Source organism: Stegostoma tigrinum, chromosome 2, assembly GCF_030684315.1.
Source record: "Stegostoma tigrinum isolate sSteTig4 chromosome 2, sSteTig4.hap1, whole genome shotgun sequence".
Classification (NCBI taxonomy): Eukaryota; Metazoa; Chordata; class Chondrichthyes; order Orectolobiformes; family Stegostomatidae; genus Stegostoma; species Stegostoma tigrinum.
In genome coordinates, this window is record NC_081355.1 from 137,386,558 (window position 1) to 137,406,974 (window position 20,417).

Below are 20,417 nucleotides of genomic sequence, written 5' to 3' on the forward strand. Positions count from 1 at the left end.
CTTAGACACTTCATGATGAATTATTAGTGAAACCCATTTCAAGGTCCCACTATCTTTGCATGAGAAGGGATGAAACTGTCTCAGCAAACAAGACTCCTATATTTAAGTATATCTAAGTGGAAAGACAATGATGTATTACAATGAGTAGAATATCAGCATCGAAACCATTAGTCATGATTAATTTCGCAATTTGAATTTAAAGTTGTCAAGTTTCTGACTCTTACTTTGACTTACATTTAGAGAGAAATAGTCAAACAATTGTACCATCAGAAACATTCTCCTTTATTGCAATCTCACATATAAAATGCTATGGCATATTCAGCAGAATGGTGGTGAATATTTTTGGTCAAACTTCCTTTAAGTCTTCTGCATCTTTTTGTAATTATACTTGCTCCTTCCGCAATAACAATGTGCATTTATACAGTGCCTTCAAGAGAATGGAATTAATGATATTGTATCATAAGTTTTATTGCTGTATTCATGTTCTGCTGTAAAGGGGGTTATAAAGAATTATATTTGATTTTCGGAGGACATTTTGGATACTTTTAAACATGATCTACACAGAAAAGTAGATTTAAGACAAATGTCATTAGTATCTTGCTTATGTGGAGAACTTAGAACAGTACAGCACAGTACAGGCCCTTTGGCCCGTGATGTTGTGCAGACCTATTATCCTACTAGGATCAATCTGTCCTGCACACCCTACATTTTACTGTCCTCCATGTGCCTATCCAAGTGTCACTTAAAAGTCGCTTAAAAGATTAGTTTTTGGGATACCGTACCAATAAGGGCAAAAAACCTACAAACAATATGCTTATTGAGTGCAGCATTTGCAGAGTTTCTACGTTTATGAGCTCCACCTGCTGAATTAGCCATTTTTTGTTCTCGGCTCTTCTTTGGTTGCTAAATATATGATAAAGTTATCTGGAAACATACCCTCAAAGTATAGAGTATAATGTGAGCACTACCACTCCTTCAATTTCTTTGGACTTTTTTTACTACTAGTACAAGACGTGTAAAGATGGCAGCGTGCTCGGTGTGACAGTGACACGAATTGCACTCTTGACTCATTGTCAGGCTTTGACTCAGGCCTGTGCATATACAGAAGGTAAGGGTTTCTTTGCCTTCTCATACTTATTACACAAATAAAATATTGGCTGGAATATAATTCTGCCTTCTATAAGTAATGAGATGCAATTTCTTTGCAATGGATTGGTGGACCTCTTAGCATTTGGTTGTTTCACTTTTTAACCAAGTATATTGATATATTGAAGGAAAATAAGCTCAGGTTGTGCTAATCAGTTATCTGGGTTTCATAGTTTTTATAGATTTTAGCCACCAAATGTTACTTTCACTGCTTCTTTTTTCCTTTTTCTCATTTGCATTACTTCTGTTTCCACTCGCTGGTATGCACTCCAGTATTTTTATGATTGTTTGCACACATATGAAAACAATCTCAACTGCAGGAGGTGTATAAACACAATTTGAAATGCCGGGTTGGCTACTTCAGTCTGACAAGTTAAGCATTGGGATATTGTTTTACATTCTGATTCATCAGCACTACTTGTAATGCTTACATTAAACCCAATGGATATCAGGATCAGCTTTGATGTCCACACTGTTGATACCCTGTCATGACTTGCTCACCTCACATAAAGTGTGGTGCCATTTGACCAGGTCACCAGAGACCAACTGGTTTTGCAAAAGTGTAGGATAACCATAAGCTAGTGCCTTTAGGAAAGGAAGAGTGTAGACAAAATTGGCAAAATAGGAAACTTGTGAGGCTTGGTTCTGGAACCAACAGATGGTCTTCATTTGAATATCCAAAAATATGCAGGCTAGGTGGATTGGTCACGCTAAATTGCCCCGTAGTTTTCAGGGATGTGTAGGTTAGGGGGATGGGTCTGAGTGGGATTTTCTGAGTGTCGGTATGGACTTGGGCCGAAGGGACTGTTTCCATGCTGTAGGCGTTCTATGAAAATATATGAATAAACTGCAGACCAGGAGCAAATGTTTGACCAAGGGTCATAATGACTGGTGATCTGCTGTTTGCATTTGTATCCAAACCTGAAGATCTTGCTGAAGTGATTTATTATCTGAAAATAAACAATCCCTAATGTAGAAATTATTGTTGTTTTTTTCAAGGTGATTTCAGAATGATTTAGACTGTTAATGTTTGAAGATATAAGTTGTGTTAATTTCTAGTTTCCGCGAAATGCTGTTTAACTACAATTTTGAACATCAGTTCTCTGGCATTGTATCATGACCTTTATTGGTACCTGGTGTTGATTTTAAATCAATAATGAATAGGAAATTTAAATGGCATGCCCTGTCTTGGGGACTTGCAGTTCTGCCCCAACTGGAAGTAATAGGAGTTTGCATGAAGCATGTCTTGGTGACATATATTGCAAATTTATTTAGTTCAATTTTGTTCCTCTCTTGACTCAGTAGTGTTGGTTTTCTCCCTATTACTGCTGAAGTAATAAAATGTTTACAGTAATCTGGTGGCACTGTATTTTCATGAAGAAAGATATACTGAGGTGTCAAAGTAATGTTGAATAATTCACAAATAGTAAAATGAGCCAATTTTTTTTAAATTTTGAGCTTTGTACTACTTCAGAAGAGACCACTACAACTTATTGATGCGTTAGCACTTAGCCTCTCACACGAATTGAATTTGTCTGTAGTTCAACAGTTATTGGTAATTAAATCAAGAATACTTTCATCATTATCATATGAATAAAAGTGTGCGCTAGGAATGATGGTTAACAGTAAATTAACTTATTTCAGGAAGATGCCATTCACAGTGCATATTCTCTCAGCATTGACGTTACTCTGAATCATTATCCTCCAAATAAAATTTGAATCATCCCTAATAATTCAAAACAAATGAGCTAAATCTAGCTGAAAAGAACATGCAATGACCGAAAATAAAATGTGAATAAATAGCTTTGAGAAATTATATTGATTAGAATGCGAAACAAGTTTATCCATCAGATTCACGGTTGCTCTCTGGTATGTGTACAATTCAGTGAACTCAGAAAGGCAGTACAGTACAATAAATGTATTTGGTATGACTGGATTAGGGAGAGAAAAATACAACCGGATTACTGCTTGTGTTTGTTACTCATTGACCTCTGCTGAAAGTGCACATGTGGAGAATAAATGAGGGCCTATGTGGTAGATTGACCTGCTAATAGTCATTATTGTGAATTGGACAGGAATACAGATGCATTAAAGGCTGTTGGGCACTGTACCTGAACAGGGCATTAACAATTGGAGAAATCATAAGTGTTAACGCAATTTTCTACTTAAAAAGCCTTTTCCTGAAAATCTGTGTCATGATTGTGCCTCACTGCTCAAGGTGTGCTCAGTGCAAGAAGTTGAGTGCCAGAGAAGTCTCTGGCTACACCACCAACCCTTGTCATGAAATGTGGGAAATTATACAAAGAGGCAGGGTGCAGCATTTATTCACATTTAATTTTAGAGCTACATTTTAAACTATATGTTCTACAGCTTTATCCTGGTACATCCCAGTTTAAAGACTAACTGACAAAATGAGGAAAGTTCTTATAAGAGTTCCTTAAAGTATTATTTCTCAAATATCATGATCAAAACATTTATGCCTACATGGGAACAGTCATTTTTGGTGGCTGGTATAGTGGTCTGTGATACACTGACTCAGTCCAATTCTTTCTTTGTGTTTGAGTTTATCTGTCTCAATTGGTGAGGTAAGAGGGCCACTGTATTATTTTTATTATTCCCAGGCAAACAAAAGGAGCATGTTGTACTTGCTGCTCACAATCGTTCAGTGACTTTCCCAGTATCAATGGCTACATAAGATACTTTGGAAGAAACACTGCAAATATCGACTGTGTCAGGCAGCATCTGTGGCAACAGAGTCAACATTTCCATTCCAGAGGCCCATTGATCAGACTGAATAAAATTAGAACCATAAAAAGTTTTCACCCCAGTAGAAGGGGACTTGCAGAACAAGGCAAAAGAGTTAATCAGAGACAAATGCAATATTTTGCTAAAAAGAAACCAATGAACTGTGGATGCTGTAAATCAGAAACAAAATCAAAAATTGCTGGCAAAGCTCAGTCGGTCTGGCAGCATCTGTGGAGAGAAGGATCGTTTGACCAAAAACATTAACTCTGCCAGACCAGCTGAGTTTTTCCAGCAATTTCTGTTTTGTTGCAATATTTTGCTATTGAGTTTGTATTTAATTGGCTGCCACTTCTCTTCCAGGAATGTGTACCTTTAAGAAGTTGGGCTTGTCGCATCAAAGGGATTCCCATCTGCCGGCCCTCCTTTGATCTTCTTTCTTCCTTTCCCCACCCCTCCATTCCCTTAAAAGCTTTGACAGTTCTGTCTTTCTCTTCAGTTCTGAGGGCAAGGTCCTCTTGATGTGAAACATTAACTTGGTTTGTCTCCACAGATGCTGCCTGACTTGTACTTGCATGGTTTTTCATCTTTCTTTTGAGTTTCCAACAATGGTGGTATTTTGTTTTTGTATGAGAAAGCACAAAACTGAATTACCCTGTCTGTAATGGAATAATTATGAATCATATTCCCAGGGGATATGTGTTCAGCCTCACTCGTGAATGATGGCCTTAGAGCCTTCCTGTCTCTGAATGTATCTACCACTTCAGGAGAGAATGGGCAATGAAACAAAATAAGAGGAAAAGCAAATAACTAAGACCATAACTTTTAGGTTTGAAATGAAATTAGGAGGAATGTATTCTCTTTTAGTAACCTTTGAGATCACCATTTTAACTGTGAAAATCTTGTCTATCTTAAACAGCGGAAACCATTGTGAATGTATTGGATTTTAAGAAGGATGTTGGATTGTGGCATGGTATTCTTACGGTAAGATTTTTTCGCACATTTCTTAATAAGTAGCAAATCCAGGAGACAGAGCTGTACTGAGATGGTGCATATATGTTGGAATGCTCCTATTAACAGATTGTAGGATTTTATGACAAAGTTATGAGAACGTTGTTTTTTTCAGAATAGTAATAGAACATTTGGTTCAACAAATCTGTCTTTTCTTCTCTCCACTCCAGAGTTCAACAATACTCTACCTGTGTTCTGACTGTGTTCTCCAATTTCACCTCTTTTTCAAGAATTCTAATTTTCTAGGTTAAGGGTGATGAGCAGTTCACAACGCCTGTCCACCACCTCCATAGGTCTTCAACTCTGCCACCTTCTCTTTTCCTGTCAGTGTTTCTTCTAACATGAATTTGATTTACAACAGATTTAACCCCTGTGTGCAAGATGCAATGGAATTTTAATTTTCAGGCAATAAATTTCATCCTTGAATTTATGTAAGTAACTTACAATTAAAATAGCCACGCATACAAACTCGATGGACCAAATTTCCTGTTCCTGCGCTGTGGTGTTCCTGTGACCTGTAGGTTTGATTTTCTCATTGCAAAACAATTGCTGTCATTTTTCTTTTCCTCCAGTCATTGCTGTAATTCAGCTACAGTTATTATTTTGTGCATTATGAATTGTTATAGCTTCCTTTTGTAATTTTCTTTAGATTTTCATAACCACTAACATTCAGTTGCTTTATTAAATTTAATCTTTGGTTTATAAAAAAATTAAAAATTTTTATCAATTTTTAATTAAGAAAGAAGATTTTAGTTGAGCTCTAGGCAGAAACACTTTCAATCTTATGTCAATGGCTGGTGGGTAAACTGAAGAAACGTCAAGTGGAATATAGCAAGTCCAAGCTGTGTCTGCCTCTTTGTAGGATATTTGGAACAGTCCCTTTTCCACTGGTACACTGGCACCATCCCTCATCTTGTCCTCCATTACATTGATGATTGTATTGGTGCTCCCATGCAGAGTTTGAACAGTTCATCAACTTTACTAACACCTCTCACACCAACCTCAAATTCACCTGGACCATCTCCAATACCTCCCTCCCCTTCCTGGACCTCTGTCTCCATCTCTGGTAACCAGCTCAACATTGATATCTATTTCAAACGCACTGATTCCCATAGCTACCTGGACTACACCTTTCACCCACACTCCTCTAAGAATACAATCCCATGTTCCCAATTCCACCACTTCTGCCGCATCTGCTCCCAAGATGGAGGGTTCCACTCCCAGATATCCTAGATGTCCTCCTAATTCAAGGACTGTAACTTCCCCACTTAAGTGATCATAAATGCCCTCTAAACCACATTTCTTACATTTCCCACACTTCTACCCTCACATCCCTCACCCCCCCCAACAAAACTAAAGCCAGACTCCCCCTTGTCGTCACATATCACCCCACCAACCTCCACATCCAGCGTATCATCCTCCACCACTTCCGCCAGCTACAATCTGACCCCACAACCAAAGAGACATTTCCCTCCACACCCCTATGTGCCTTTCGTAGGGACTACTCACTCCACAACTCCCTCATCAGCTCCACACTTCCCACTAACCCCCTACACCCGACACTTTTCCCTGCAACCACAGGAGTTGCTACACCTCCCCCTTCACCTCCCCTCTCAACTCCACCCAAGGCCCAAAGCAAACTTTCCATATCTGACAGGGGTTCACCTGTACATCCTCCAATGTTGTCTACTGTATCCATAGTACCCGGTGAGACCAAGCACAGACTTGGGGACTGTTTTGTAGAGCACCTGCACTCCGTATACAATAATTGACAACACCTACCAGTTGCTAACCATTTTAACTCCCCCTCCCACTGCCTTGATAACATATCCGTCCTGGGCCTCCTCCAGTGCCACAATGATACCACCACAAACTGGGGGAGCAACACGTCATATCCCACCTCAGGAGCCAACAGCCTCATGGCCTGAATGAAGAATTCGCCAATTTTAAAATCTCCCCCTCATCCCACATCCAAACCTCCCTCTCATCCCCACCTCCTTGACCTGACACAACCTGTCCGTTGTCTTCCCCAGCCTTCCCACTGACCAATCTCCACCACCCACTACCTTCATCCACCTATCACCATCACACCTCCCCTCCACCTGCCCCATCCCTCCTCCCCCTCACCTCCTTGACCTGACACAACCTGTCAACGTTTTCTCCCACCTATCTGCCTTTCCCTTCCCGCTGAGCCATCCTCACCATCCACCTACCACTATCCCACTTTCCTTCCCCCAGCCCCTCCCTTCCCTCTATTTATTGCCTAGTTCCCTTCCCCTTCCCCATTTCTGAAGAAAGATCCTGACCTGAAATGTCGACTTTCCTTCTTCATTGATGCAAATGTCAAAGTGAATTTTTCACACAAGAAGTGGCAACTTTCTCACATGTTTCAGTAAATTCCATAGGATTTTAAAACAGGAAGGATTTATCTGGGAAACAAGTACGTCAAGTGGCTGCCAACAAAACAGATCTGTTTCTATCACTATCTTCCACTGATTTACGCTGGTTATATATCCATACAATTCTGGAAGTAGTCTGCAAATCCTTGACATTTGTGCAGACAAAAGTGGTTTAATTAAATTGCATATTTATGAAACAAAAATTGTTATTTTCTATTGCCAAGTGCAGTATTTTCTTATTGTATTTTACTTTCTTCTTAGAGCGTTATGAACATGATGCATGTTATCAGTATTCCATATTCATTAATGAAGGTGAACCCTCTTTCATGGATACAAAAAGTCTATACATATAAGGGTAAGTACTGATTACATTTCAGAAGATATTGTCTAAGGCAGATGTATCAGTGTTTATTATTCTCCAGTGTTTATTGATTAAATATAATTGCACCTTTTAATTTTAATTGTTCATGTAACAGATTTGCATTCTGATCAAATCTGAAAATGATCATAAGAATGCTAAGAGTGATAATGGGAACTGCAGATGCTGGAGAATCCAAGATAATAAAGTGTGAAGCTGGATGAACACAGCAGGCCAAGCAGCATCTCAGGAGCACAAAAGCTGACGTTTCGGGCCTAGACACTTCATCTGATGAAGGATCTAGGCCCGAAACATCAGCTTTTGTGCTCCTGAGATGCTGCTTGGCCTGCTGTGTTCATCCAGCTTCACACTTTATTAGAAGAATGCTAAGATTTGGGTTTTATTTTAAAATTAAGGGTGAATTCGGAGAGAATGATTTAATGATATGTAATTCCAGCTAAAGTGGCATGTGTGAAGTCCAGGGACATGCACTGGGCCTTGGTTGCACACCGAGATCAGCGAGACATTAATCTCACCTCATTGCGGATGCTCATAGTAGCAGATGGAGCCAATCCTTGTAAGTGACCAGCTCTTCCACTAATCGTGTTATTTTGAAACAAAAGGCAACATAAAATGTTCGGTATGTGAATAACAACGTGTTAGCCCCAAAGTAGTGTTTAAAGTAACGGTAGGGACACTTCCCAGAAAAGTTCAGAATTAATCATCATTGCTTTTCCCTTGTATGAAAATTGAAAGTGCCAAAAAAATAGTTCACTGAATGTAAAAATCTCAATTTACAGAGAACAATATCAGCTGGGATTGTTTTACTTGCAATCCCACTAGAGTGTTATTTTGTCATAACTTTTACATTTTGACTGAAGATTATTATCGAAAATCTTAAAATCAAGTAAAAATATTGACAAGTTTTATGTAATCTGTGCTCAGTCCTTTCTACGGACCATGAGATATAGCAATGTCTTTTCATATCTGGGTTCTCGGTCACACTCGTGTCCATGCTGATGAACTTGGACATCTTCACTGTGGCAGTTGCAATTAACAAGTGTAATAGGGGCAGCCTCATTAGCAGAGTGCTGTTGTAGTGAGGTGCAATTGGCACAAAGTTGATTATCTCATTATGAGAGGCCAAAGGATAACTGCGGGTGGAATAGGAAAGTGTATCAAGTGGAGCGGTTCTGAAATTTAAAGTATAATGTGTGTTGGTTGTTTGCTGCATATTTAAAACCAGAGATGTTACGTAGAAAGGCTCAGTTTATTTTGTAGGCAGTGAATAGAAACACTAGTTGTTTGAGTTTTCGACTAGATGAATTGGTTTTCTAGGTTTCTATGCACGTAGCTAACAAAGCCACCTCCTACAGATTATTGTAAGCATCATATTCAAATTTATTTGTATTCTTTCATGGCAAGTGGATGTCATTGGCAAACCCAGAAATTTTTGCTCATCACTTGAACCAAGGTGCTTGCTAGCCAATTTCAAAAGGCAGTTAAGAGTCAAACACATTGGTCTGGGCCTGGAGTCACATGTAGGCCAGACCAACTGAAGACTGCAAACGGACCTTTCCTAACTGATATTAATGAGCCAACAAAGGAATAACAACAAGTTCATTTGATTGGCACTACGCCTTGGACTTGCTCCACCACTGATGCTCGGTAACAGCAATGTGTACTATCTACAAGATGCACTGCAGTAATTCACCAAAGATTCTCAGACAGCACCTTCCAAACCCAGGACCACTTCCATTTAGAAGGACAAGAGCAGCAGATGCTTGGGAACACTTCACTTCAGGCCACTCACCATCCTAATTTGGAAATATATTGCTGTTCCTTCACTGCCACTGGGTTAAAATCCTGGAATTCCCTTCCTAATGGTTTTGTAGGTCTACCCACAGTAGGTGGACTGCAGCAGTTCAAGAAGGCAGCTCACCATCATCTTCTCAAGGGCAACTATTGGACAGTCAATAGATGCTGGCCAGCCAGCCAGTGACACCCACATCCCACAAGTGAATTTAAAAAATGACAACGGTTTCATGCCTAACATGATGCTAGCATTTAATTCCAGATTTGTTAACTGAATTTCATAATCTGCTTTGTGAGATTCAAGTCTCCATCAACAGAGCATTCATCTGGTTCTCCAGATTGTTCACCTAGTGACAATATCACTCCACTACTTTGATATAAGTTAATCTCATTTATTTGGTTATTAAATTAGTAGCTTTTTAGCACACGTAATAACAAATTACAAACCCCTAAATTGGCCACACAACCTGCTGTTAAAATGAAACAAACGAATAAAGAGCAACATTGTTTTTTTCCTCAATGCCAAATTCTCACTGGCATCAAATTCCTAACTCAGTGTGCAGTAATTACCAGCAAAGGTAGGCAGGTTGTAGGATTACCACAATGCAATAGCTACCATGTCACCTGATCTGATTTCCCTCCCTGACAACCCATTACGAAGGCTGCCATGAAATCCCACACACATCTTCTGTTAATTTAAGGAAAAATAGAAGCAAACAATTAAAACAAAGGTTATTTCAATAACTATACCTACCATTAATAGGTTAGTCATCATACTGGGATGGCTACTATTGACTCATGTCCTCTTTGTGTGTAAATTTGCATTCTGATCCTTGCCTGTGGTTAAACAAAGGCATTAGTTTTTTTCATAGTTTTATGTTCAGGCCCCCCCCGCCAGATTTTTCTGTGGCTGAGTAGCTTAAAGCACAATTTCTGACTCAAGTGAGCCATGGCTATTTTGGCTGAGATGAGATCCATTTTACTTGTAGCACATCTTCTATGCGAGGAAGGAAGCTGTTCAAGTGAATTCCACTTATTATTCATTTATAATTCATCCATTTGATAAGGGCGCCACTGGCTAAGCAGCACTTATTGCTCATCCCTATTGCCCAGAGGACAGTTAAGAGTCAGTCAAATTACTGTGTGTCTGCAGTCACATGTCGGCTAGATGAGGTAAGGATGGCAGGTTTCCTTCCCTAAAGGACATAAGTGAACCAGATGGGTTTTCCCTGATGATCGATAACGGATTCATGGTCATCATTAGACTCTTATTTCCAGATTATTATTGAATTCAAATTCCACAATATGCCAAGAATTGTAACAAAAGCATAGCTGTAGTGGATTCTGGGACTAACATGCACATTTCCAAGTCTTTCAGTATCTTCGTTGTAAAAGTAATTTTTGTGCAATTGTTAGTAATTAGTTCTCACTTAGTAAAGTGAAAAATACATGAATGGAATTTGCGTTGAGAGATTTAGAGTGGTCCTCAAGTTTAAAAAGAATGTATTCTAACATTTTGTGAATGTTTTGTTAATTAGGGTCCATTTCTTCCTGTGACGCATTCCTTAATGTCTTCCAAAGCAAAGGATTGCGTCCTGAAGTAATCTGTCCTTGTGCCAGTTCTCCAGAAGCTTTGACTGTCGCAATTCGTAGGTATGGTATGAGATTGTTTGACTTACTACCTTCAGTATGTAATAAGTGAGTAGGGAAGATTTTATCAATTCTGGTGCCACCAACAACTGCCTTGATGAGTAAATGCAAGATGAGCATGCAGTTGTCAACTGGCAAGCCAATTCAGATACCGAAGTACATTATAGTTAATAGTTAATCCTCTTAATAATTTCCTTCTTCATTCTGTCCGGCTCCAAACTGCCTTCCTAGTTTCTAAATCTGAGGAGATCTGAACTGCAGATGCCTTTACAGCTGATGTTAGTTTGTTTCCTGTTGCGCAGAAGAGGACATACTTCATTTTTGCCACCATTGCTAGAAGAAAAATCAATTTGATATTTTGTAGAGCTGAATATCATATTTAGTCCCATGTTCCATAAAGCCCATGAGGCGTTATTCATTTCTCTACATGTTGTGATGATAGTAATGGAAAAGTTGGAAGCTATACTGCCGCATTCAAACAATCAGGCATCAATTTTTTTTAAAAAAGATGAGACTTTCTAATGAATAAATCAAATCAAGCAATTTTGTTTTGGAGAAAAACAATATTTATTTCCTCCAAGGTACAGCACTCAACACCTTAGCTGCATTAAATCCAGTGCTTGGTGTTCGGACAGGCATTGTAATTAGGAATGTCCTTTGGTGCTGGGATTAAAACTCCAGACTTCTGAATTAGGTGCCAAACACTTGCTAATTAACAAATTTTAATTTAATGTGGCGAAGAATTGCAGCACTACCATGGCAGGGTTACTCAGTGGTTAGCAGTGCTGCCCCACAGTGCCACGGATCTGGGTTCAATTTCAACCTTGGACGGTTGTCTGCGTGGAGTTTGCACATTCTCCCTGTATCTGCGTGGGTTTCTGCTGAGTGCTCTGGTTTTGTCCCATAGTCCAAAGGTGTGCAGGTTAGATGGATTGGCCATGCCAAAATGTCCATAGTGTTCAGGGAAATGGAGAGTTGCAGGGATAGGGTAGGGGAATGGGTCTGGGTGGGATGCTGTTTGGAGGGTTGGTGTGGACTCAAAGGACTGAAAAGCCGACTTTCACACTGTGGGGATTCCATGATGATTATCACTTTCTGCATGAGCGATGTTCTTCTGTAAATGTTTGTATAAAACTCTATAAAATTTTAAGTGTATGCATCTATTTTAGGCCAACAGATGATACCAACCAGCCACCTGGCAGAGGGGTACTGTCTATGCACGGCTTGAGTTATGGGGTAATAAGAGTGGACTCTGAAGAAAAGCTGTCGGTCCTGACTGTGCAGGATGTTGGCCTGGTGATGCCTGGAGGTATAGCTCAATGAAATATACTTCTTTCTCTTCCTGTTCAATCAACTCAATATGGGATAAAGTTGCTCAGATTTAAATTAATTGTACCTTGAAGAGATCCTTTCGTAAGCACATCCATGGTACTTATGTGGGAAACTTCCAATTGCTGGTTTTTCCCTGTCTGGATCTCTCCATAATTAATAAAAACCATGCAAACTTGGGCTGTTTGCCGTATGCTTAACCACCTTCCTATACAGGTTTACTTGGAGGTTTTCAAATTCGATCTAAAGTCTGCTGAGAAATGAAACTCCCAAGTAAATTCAGCCATTGGAGTAATATTCACCTTGCTATGCCTTCAAAAAGATGCATATGAACTACAGAACATCCACCATATTGCAATGGTTAAAATTCTGAGACTGACGGATCTAGGTCTATACCCTACAGCACTCTCTGTGGATCACAGGGTATATGATGAGGGTGAGCATTGTCCATGATTCAGAAGCAGAGTATGGGAGAGTGAACGTTTGTGTTAGCAAGCTTTGAGAAGATTTGTAGCTCAGGTTGACTTTCTGGATGTGAGTTTGCTCATTGAGCTGGAAGATTCGTTCTCAGATGTTTCGTCACCTTTTTTTTTAAATTTGAAAAAATATACTTTATCCATAAGATGTACAAAAAAAACATATTTATACGCCTACCCGGTCATGCAAGCCGCTCCGAGTTACCCAGGGGGTACGTACACCAACCAAAGGCGAAAAAAAGAAGAAAAAAAACAAAGCAAAGAAAATACCCCGGCAGTCGGCCCCTGACCAGTTGGGGAAGGCGCCAGCTGGGCCCAGTTACCAGAGAGGGCCCTTTTTTCTATTCTGGATGAGGGGTTTCATACGGTGGTCTTTCCCCACCGCGCCTTGGCGGCAGCTGCCCCAAGCTTTAGCACGTCCCTCAGCACGTAGTCCTGGACCTTGGAGTGCGCCAGTCTGCAACACTCGGTCGGGGTCAGTTCTTTCAGCTGGCAGACCAGCAAGTTGCGGGCAGACCAAAGAGCGTCTTCCACCGCATTGATGGTCCTCCAGGCGCAGTTGATGGTCTGGTGTGCGTCCCGGGAAACAGCCCGTAGAGCATGGAGTCCCGCGTCACGGAGCTGCTCAGGACGAACCTCGACAAATACCACTGCATTCCCCTCCAGACCTCCTGCGCATAGGCACACTCCAGATGGAGGTGATCGACAGTCTCGTCCCCCCCGCAGCCAGCTCGAGGGCAGCGTGCAGTGGTGCAGAGATTCCGGGCATGCATAAAGGATCTCACTGGCAGAGCCCCTCTCACCGCCAGCCAAGCAATGTCCTTGTGCTTGTTTGAAAGTTCTGGCGATGAGGCATTCTGCCAAACAACTTTGGCAGTCTGCGTGGGGAACCACACGATGGGATCCACCCTCTCCTTTTCCCGAAGGGTCCCGAGGATACTACGTGCTGACCACTGCCTGACGGCCTTGTGGTCAAAGGTGTTTCCCTTCAAAAATTTCTCCACAACGGACAGGTGGTACAGAACGGCCCAACTACTCGGAGCGTTCCACAGCAACGAGGCCAGGCCCATCCTTCGCAACACCGGGGACAGGTAGAACCTCAGTAAGTAGTGACACTTGGTGTTTGCGTACTGAGGATCTACGCACAGCTTGATGCAGCCGCACACAAAGGTAGCCATCAGGGCGAGGGTGGCGTTCAGTCCGCCCTTTCCCCCCTTTTCCAGGTCTTTGTACATGGTGTCCCTGCGGGCCCAGTCCACCCTCGACCCCCAAATGAAGTGGAAGCTGGCCCGGGTGTCCGCAGCGGCGCAGGTCCAGGGAATAGGCCAGGCCTGCGCCACATACAACAGTACCGAAAGCCCCTCACACCTGACAACCAGGTTCTTACCCACGATGGAGAGGGACCAGAGCATCCACCTGCCCAGCTTCTGCTTCAGTTTGGTGATACACTCCTCCAAAGTCTTAGTGCACGCCCCAGCTCCACCGAACCAAACACCCAGCACCTTCAGGTAGTCTGTCCTGACGGTGAAGGGGATGAAGGAGCGGTCATCCCAGTTCCCGAAGAACATGGCCTCGCTCTTACCCCTATTGACTTTGGCACCCGAGGCCAGTTCAAACTGGCCGCAGATGTCCAACAGCCTAATCACCGACCAACGATCGGTGCAGAAGACGGCGACATCGTCCATGTAGAGGAAGGTCTTGACCTGAAGGCCTCCGCTGCCTGGGATAGTCACGCCCTTCAGGCTCACGTCCTTCCTGATGGATGCGGCGAAGGGCTGCACACAGCACATGAACAAGGCAGGAGAGAGCGGGCAGCCCTGCCTGATGGGAGCTGACGGGAAAACTGTCCGATTCCCACCCGTTGATCGAGACTGCACTAACGATGTTGGTGTAGAGCAGCTGGATCCAATTGCGGATGCCCTCCCGGAACCCCAATTCGGAGAGGACGTCCCTCATGTAAGCATGAGAGACCCTGTCGAAGGCCTTTTCCTGGTCCAGGCTGACAAGGCAGGTGTCCACCCGCCTGTCCTGTACGTAGGCAATCGTATCCCTGATGAGCGCGAGGCCGTCAGCGATCTTCCTGCCCGGCACAGCGCAGGTTTGGTCAGGGTGAATCACCGACTCCAGGACAGACCTGACCCGGTTGGCGATGACCTTGGCCAGGATTTTGTAGTCCACGTTCAGTAGTGAAATGGGATGCCAATTCTTAATTTCTTCCCTCTCCCCCTTCCTCTTGTAAATGAAGGTGATGATGCCCTTCCTCATGGACTTGTACATTTCCCCTGCCCGAAGCGCACTATCGTACACCTCCAGCAGGTCCTGGCCAACCAGGTCCCACAGAGCAGAATACAGCTCGACCAGTAAGCCGTCGCTCCCGGGAGTCTTATTCCTCTCCAAGGACTTGAGTTCTCTGGTCGGCTCGTCCAGGGATGTCGGCCGGTCCAGCCACTCCCTTTTGCCGTCGTCTAAGACCTCCGTGATTGACGACAGGAACGACTCGGAGGCCGTGCTGCCCGTGGGCTTCGCGTTGTACAGTCCGGCATAGAAGGATCTGCTGATCCTCAAAATGTCAGGCCGAGACGACGTCACCAAGCCGTCGTCCTCCTTCAGCCGGCTAAGCACAGAGCTCTCTTTGTGCACCTTCTGAGAGAAGAAACGTGAGCACGTCTCGTCCTGCTCCACGGAGCGGACCCTGGACTGGAAGATTATCCTGGAGGCCTCCGCGGCGAAGAGAGAGGCTTGCTGGCCCCTCACCGTCGCAGAGGTCCTCCGTGATATCGACCCCCATCAACTACAGAAGGAGCAGGTTCTGCACCCTTTTCTGGAGTTGCGACAGCTTTCTCCGCCTTTCTCTCGCCTTCCGAACGCCCTTGAGGACAAAGAACCTCTTGATGTTCTCCTTCACTGCCTCCCACCAGTCACCCGGAGACTCAGAGGGGTTTCACAGTTCTCCAACCGGCGTACTCCCTCTTAAGCTCCTCAACATTCTCTGGGGTCAACAGAGTCGTGTTGAGCTTCCACGCCCCCTTGCCGGCCGGCTGGTCATCCTATAAGTGACAGTCGGCCAGCAGGAGGCAGTGGTCAGAGAAGAACACCGGCTTGACGCCAGTGGACCTGACCAAGAACGCCCGTGACACAAACAGGAAGTCTATCCTTGAGCGAATAGACCCATCTGGCCGCGACCAGGTGTACCTCCGCTGCGGTCCGTCTGCAGGGGTGCTGAAGACATCGAGCAGCTTGGCGTCCTTCACCGTGCCCATCAGGAATCTGGACGTGACGTCCAGTTGACTCCCCCCACCCACTGTCCCCACGCCAGATCTTCCATCTGCATCGATGATGCAGTTGAAGTCTCCGCCTAGGATGACCGGCCTGGATGTAGCCAGCAGGGGTGGAAGCCGCTGCAGGACAGCCAACTGCTCACTCCGTACCGCTGGGGCGTACACATTGATCAGCCTCAGGGGAGCGTTCCTGTAGGTGATGTCAGCCCCTAGGAGGTGCCCCCCCCCCCACCACCTCCTGAACTTGAGAGATGGTGAAGGTGCGCCCCCGCAGCAGAATAGCCAGGCCCGAGGAGCGACAGTCGTTACCCCCCGACCAGATCGAAGGCCCACAGGTCCAGGTGCCGGACCATTTCCCGCACCTGCTGAGGTGCGGTATCCCGCACTCCCGCAGAAACAGGAGGTCCGCCTTGACGGTGGTCCGGTAGGCCAACGTGGATACACATCTTGCGATGGATTTGACGCTGTGCCCATTAATGCTCGCAACTCGTACCCCCATTGTGGGCAGTGACTGCAGTACCCTCCCCAAGTCCAAGGTCCAGCCCCTCCATCTGTCCCTTCATGCCCATTGCCCGGGCTAACTGCTGGACGCTCTCCGGGCTCAGGAAACCGTCCGTGCTGCCTTCCGGGTGGCATCCCCCCGTCGGGGGTACGGAGGCAGGAGAGTCCAGCTCTGGGTCAGGCTGGGGACGTACTGATTCCTCCTTCCTGCCTGAAAGTTCCGGGGGGCCCTCCAGTGCCCCAGCAGCACCTGACTGGGTGTCGGAGGGAGCCTCAGGACGCCTCCCATCACCTGGAAGCGGGGTGCTGCTTTTCTTCTCCCTTGAGATCTTTAACTTCTGCTTTGGGCGGGCCCTCTCCGAATCTCCCTCGTCAGAGGAGCTCTTATAGCCCCCCTGTAGCTGCCTCTTCCCGCCAGATGGTTGCGGTTCCTGGGCCTGCCAACGCGCCTTCCTCCTCACTTTCCAGACCGTCGTCCACTCCCCTGGGTCGCCTGTCGCCGCCTCCATCGACTCCGGGTTGTTGGGGGGTAGCGGAGCCTGCAGGGGCGCTTTGCTGGCCTCGGGCTCATCCTGCAGGGCTGGGCCCTCCTGCACGACCTGGCCCTCCTGCACATTAGTGGGGTCCTTGCAGGGCCCTGGTGCCTCCTTCTCCTCTGTGGGGGCTGGCCCCGCATTGTCCCTGCCGGCGACCTGGGCTTAGGTGGTCCCCCGCCGAGGGCACGCCCTATAGAGGTGGCCCGCTTCCCTGCAAAGGTTGCAGCTTTTTTCTTGTGGGCAATCCTTTGCAAGGTGAACCTCCTCCCTGCAGTTCCTGCAGATGGTAGCTTTGCAGTCGGCCGCCACGTGACCTGACCTACCACAGGCATTGGCAGACTGTAGATTGCCCTGCATAGGTCAGGTAGCCCTTGCTCCCACCGATGGCGAAGCTGGACGGTGGGTGTACAATGTTCCCGTCCACGCCCATCCTCAGCATCACCTTGACCTGCCTCTTACTGGTCCAGATGCCAAAGGGGTCCATGATGTCGGTTAGGTCCCCTTCCACCTTCACGTACCTTCCAAGGAAGGTCAGGACATCAACTGCTGGCACATGCGGGTTGTACATGTGTACAGTCACCATACGGCTCCTCTGCGCTGGCATCATGAACAGCGAGACAGCAGTCAATACAGAGAGGGGGCCCTCACCTCCTTTCTCCTTGAAAACCTCCAGCAGGTGCTCGCAAAGCTTGGCATTCCCGAAGGTTACGTCGTAAAAGCCTCCTCCGGGGAAATCCTGTAGGCAGTAAATGTCCGCAGTAGCGAACCCACAACAGTCCAACAGGACCCTCTTCACGCAGAAGGTGCGGTCCATAGGTGCACCTTCATCCACCTTCTTTACGGAAACACGGATGATGTTCCGGACCCCCTGACCTGGGGCACGAGCACTTGCTGCAGCCATCGTTGCAGGTTGGCTGCTCCCCTGAACCAGCGCTAGGCCGAAGCCAGCATTAAGATCCACTGGTTGCAAGGGTGCACAGCCAACCCAACGTCTTCCTTCCACCTCCAACACAGCGCTCTCCTCCTCTCGGTCCACAAAAGAGTGGGTCTTTATTTTGTTCTGGATGTAAGCTGGTTCACTGAGCTGGAAGATTTGTTCCCAGACACTCAGTCACCATTCTAGGTAACATCAACAGTGAGCCTCCGGTGAAGCGCTGGTGTTATGTCCTGCTTTCTATTTATCTGGTTACGTTTCCTTGGTTTGGTGATGCCATTTCCTGTTCTTTTTCTCAGAGGATGGTAGATTGATTTGGAGCCAATGTGTTTGTTGATGGAGTTCCAGTTGGATTGCCATACTTCTAGGAATTCTCGTGCGTGTCTCTGTTTGGCTTGTCCTACGGTGGATGTGTTGTCCCAATCAAAATGGTGTCCTTCCTCATCTGTATGTAAGGATACTAGTGATAGTGGGTCATGTCTTTTTCTGGCTAGTTGATGTTCATGTATCCTGGTGGCTAGCTTTCTGCCTGTTTGTCCAAGAAAGCCAGCCACCAGGATACATGAACATCAACTAGCCACAAAACGACATGACCCGCTATCACTAGTATCCTTACATACAGATGAGGAAGGACACCACTTTGATTGGGACAACACATCCATCCTAGGACAAGCCAAACAGAGACACACACGAGAATTCCTAGAAGCATGGCATTCCAACCGGAACTCCATCAACAAACACATTGACTTGGAGCCAATCTACCATCCCCTGCGAAAAAGAACAGGACATCACCAGCCCAAGGAAACCTAACCAGATAAATAGAAAGCGGGACATAACACCAGCGCTTCGTCGGAGGCTCACTGATGATGTTACCTAGAATGGTGACGAAACGTCTGAAAACTAACCTTCCAGCTCAGCGAGCAAACTCACATCCAGTTTGTCTGTGTTTCTGCACAGGATGTAGAACATAGAACATAGAACATGGAACAATACAGTGCAGAACAGCTCCTTCAGCCCTCGATGTTGTGCTGACCTGTGAACTAATCTAAGCCCCTCCCCCTACCCTATCCCATCATTATCCATATGCTTATCCAAGGACTGTTTAAATGCCCCTAATGTGGCTGAATTAACTCCATTGGCAGGCAGGGCGTTCCATGCCCTTAACACTGAGTAAAGAACCTCCCCCTGACATCCGTCTTAAACCTATCACCCCTCAATTTGTAGCTATGCCCTCTCATACAAGCTGATATCATCATCCTCAGAAAAAGATTCTCACAGTCCACCCTATCTAATCATCTTGTAGTGAGTTTGAGAACTGTCCATGGTTCTGCAGCGAGGGTGGGAGATCAGCACTGTTGTGAAAGTACCTTCAACCATAGCAGGATTCCACAAACAGCAGTTTAAAATTGTTGACTTTTTTTGTTGGTGTTGGTAGAAAGCTGAGTGTTGACCAGAACACTGCGAATTGTGCGACTCTTCAAATGAAGCATGGGGCCACATTTTTAATACATGCATATGATGCTGCTGATATTGTTTTCTGTAAAAGGAAGCACTTCTGATCATGCAGCATATTCTAAATACCCCACTCCATTGTTTTCAGATCCTGGTATAGGGTATAGACCTAGAACCGTGAGTCCCAGAATCTTAATCATTGCAATATGGTGGATGTTCTGTAGTTCACCTGTGTCTTTTTGAAGGCACAGTAATCCATTAGATATTGGTTTTCTTCCTTAGCTCCTACCAATGAGCTATGTAGTAAAAAACTATTTTGACTTGCAGTGAAAGGGACTTAGATTAGAGTGATGTATTTGATTAGTCCTATTTCTTTATTAGCTACTTTGCATTACAGGGAATTATAATTACTCTCGATTACTTTTGCCTTTGCCACCTTTACTCATGAACTTCAGTTTTTAGTACAATTTTGTTTCATTGTTCACTGTTCATTTTCAATGTTCATTACCTTACATTTGTCTATATTTAACATTGACTCTGTGTGGGTTGTTCATTTAACTCATGCAGTCTTTCTCAGGTCTAGCAATTTCAGTCAAACGAGTCATTTAGTCACATAGTGTTAGAATTGCATTATTCTACAATAGCTGAGCATCCTCATCCATATATTTAAGAATAATGGAGTCAGCAGGATATTCATTAGATGCTCTTTACGCACTAACCCTCTTTAGCATTGTCAAGTGGGTTTTCCTTCTGAATATATTCTGAAAAAGAAGTTAATAATAGCCACACA

At 44.6% G+C, this 20,417-nt stretch overlaps 1 protein-coding gene across 5 annotated transcripts in view; it reads left to right on the forward strand.

Annotated features, from left to right (window-relative positions):
• The window catches only part of LOC125464130 (disco-interacting protein 2 homolog C), a 580,161-nt gene that overhangs the window by 433,076 nt on the left and 126,668 nt on the right, over positions 1-20,417 (forward strand). For all 5 annotated transcript variants that reach the window (XM_048556252.2, XM_048556269.2, XM_059639541.1 and 2 more), the window contains 6 exons: positions 1,006-1,108; positions 4,808-4,872; positions 7,560-7,653; positions 8,114-8,233; positions 11,010-11,124; positions 12,291-12,430. In XM_048556252.2, coding sequence (XP_048412209.1) covers positions 1,006-1,108; positions 4,808-4,872; positions 7,560-7,653; positions 8,114-8,233; positions 11,010-11,124; positions 12,291-12,430 — 637 coding nt within the window. The remainder of the gene's footprint in view (positions 1-1,005; positions 1,109-4,807; positions 4,873-7,559; positions 7,654-8,113; positions 8,234-11,009; positions 11,125-12,290; positions 12,431-20,417) is intronic.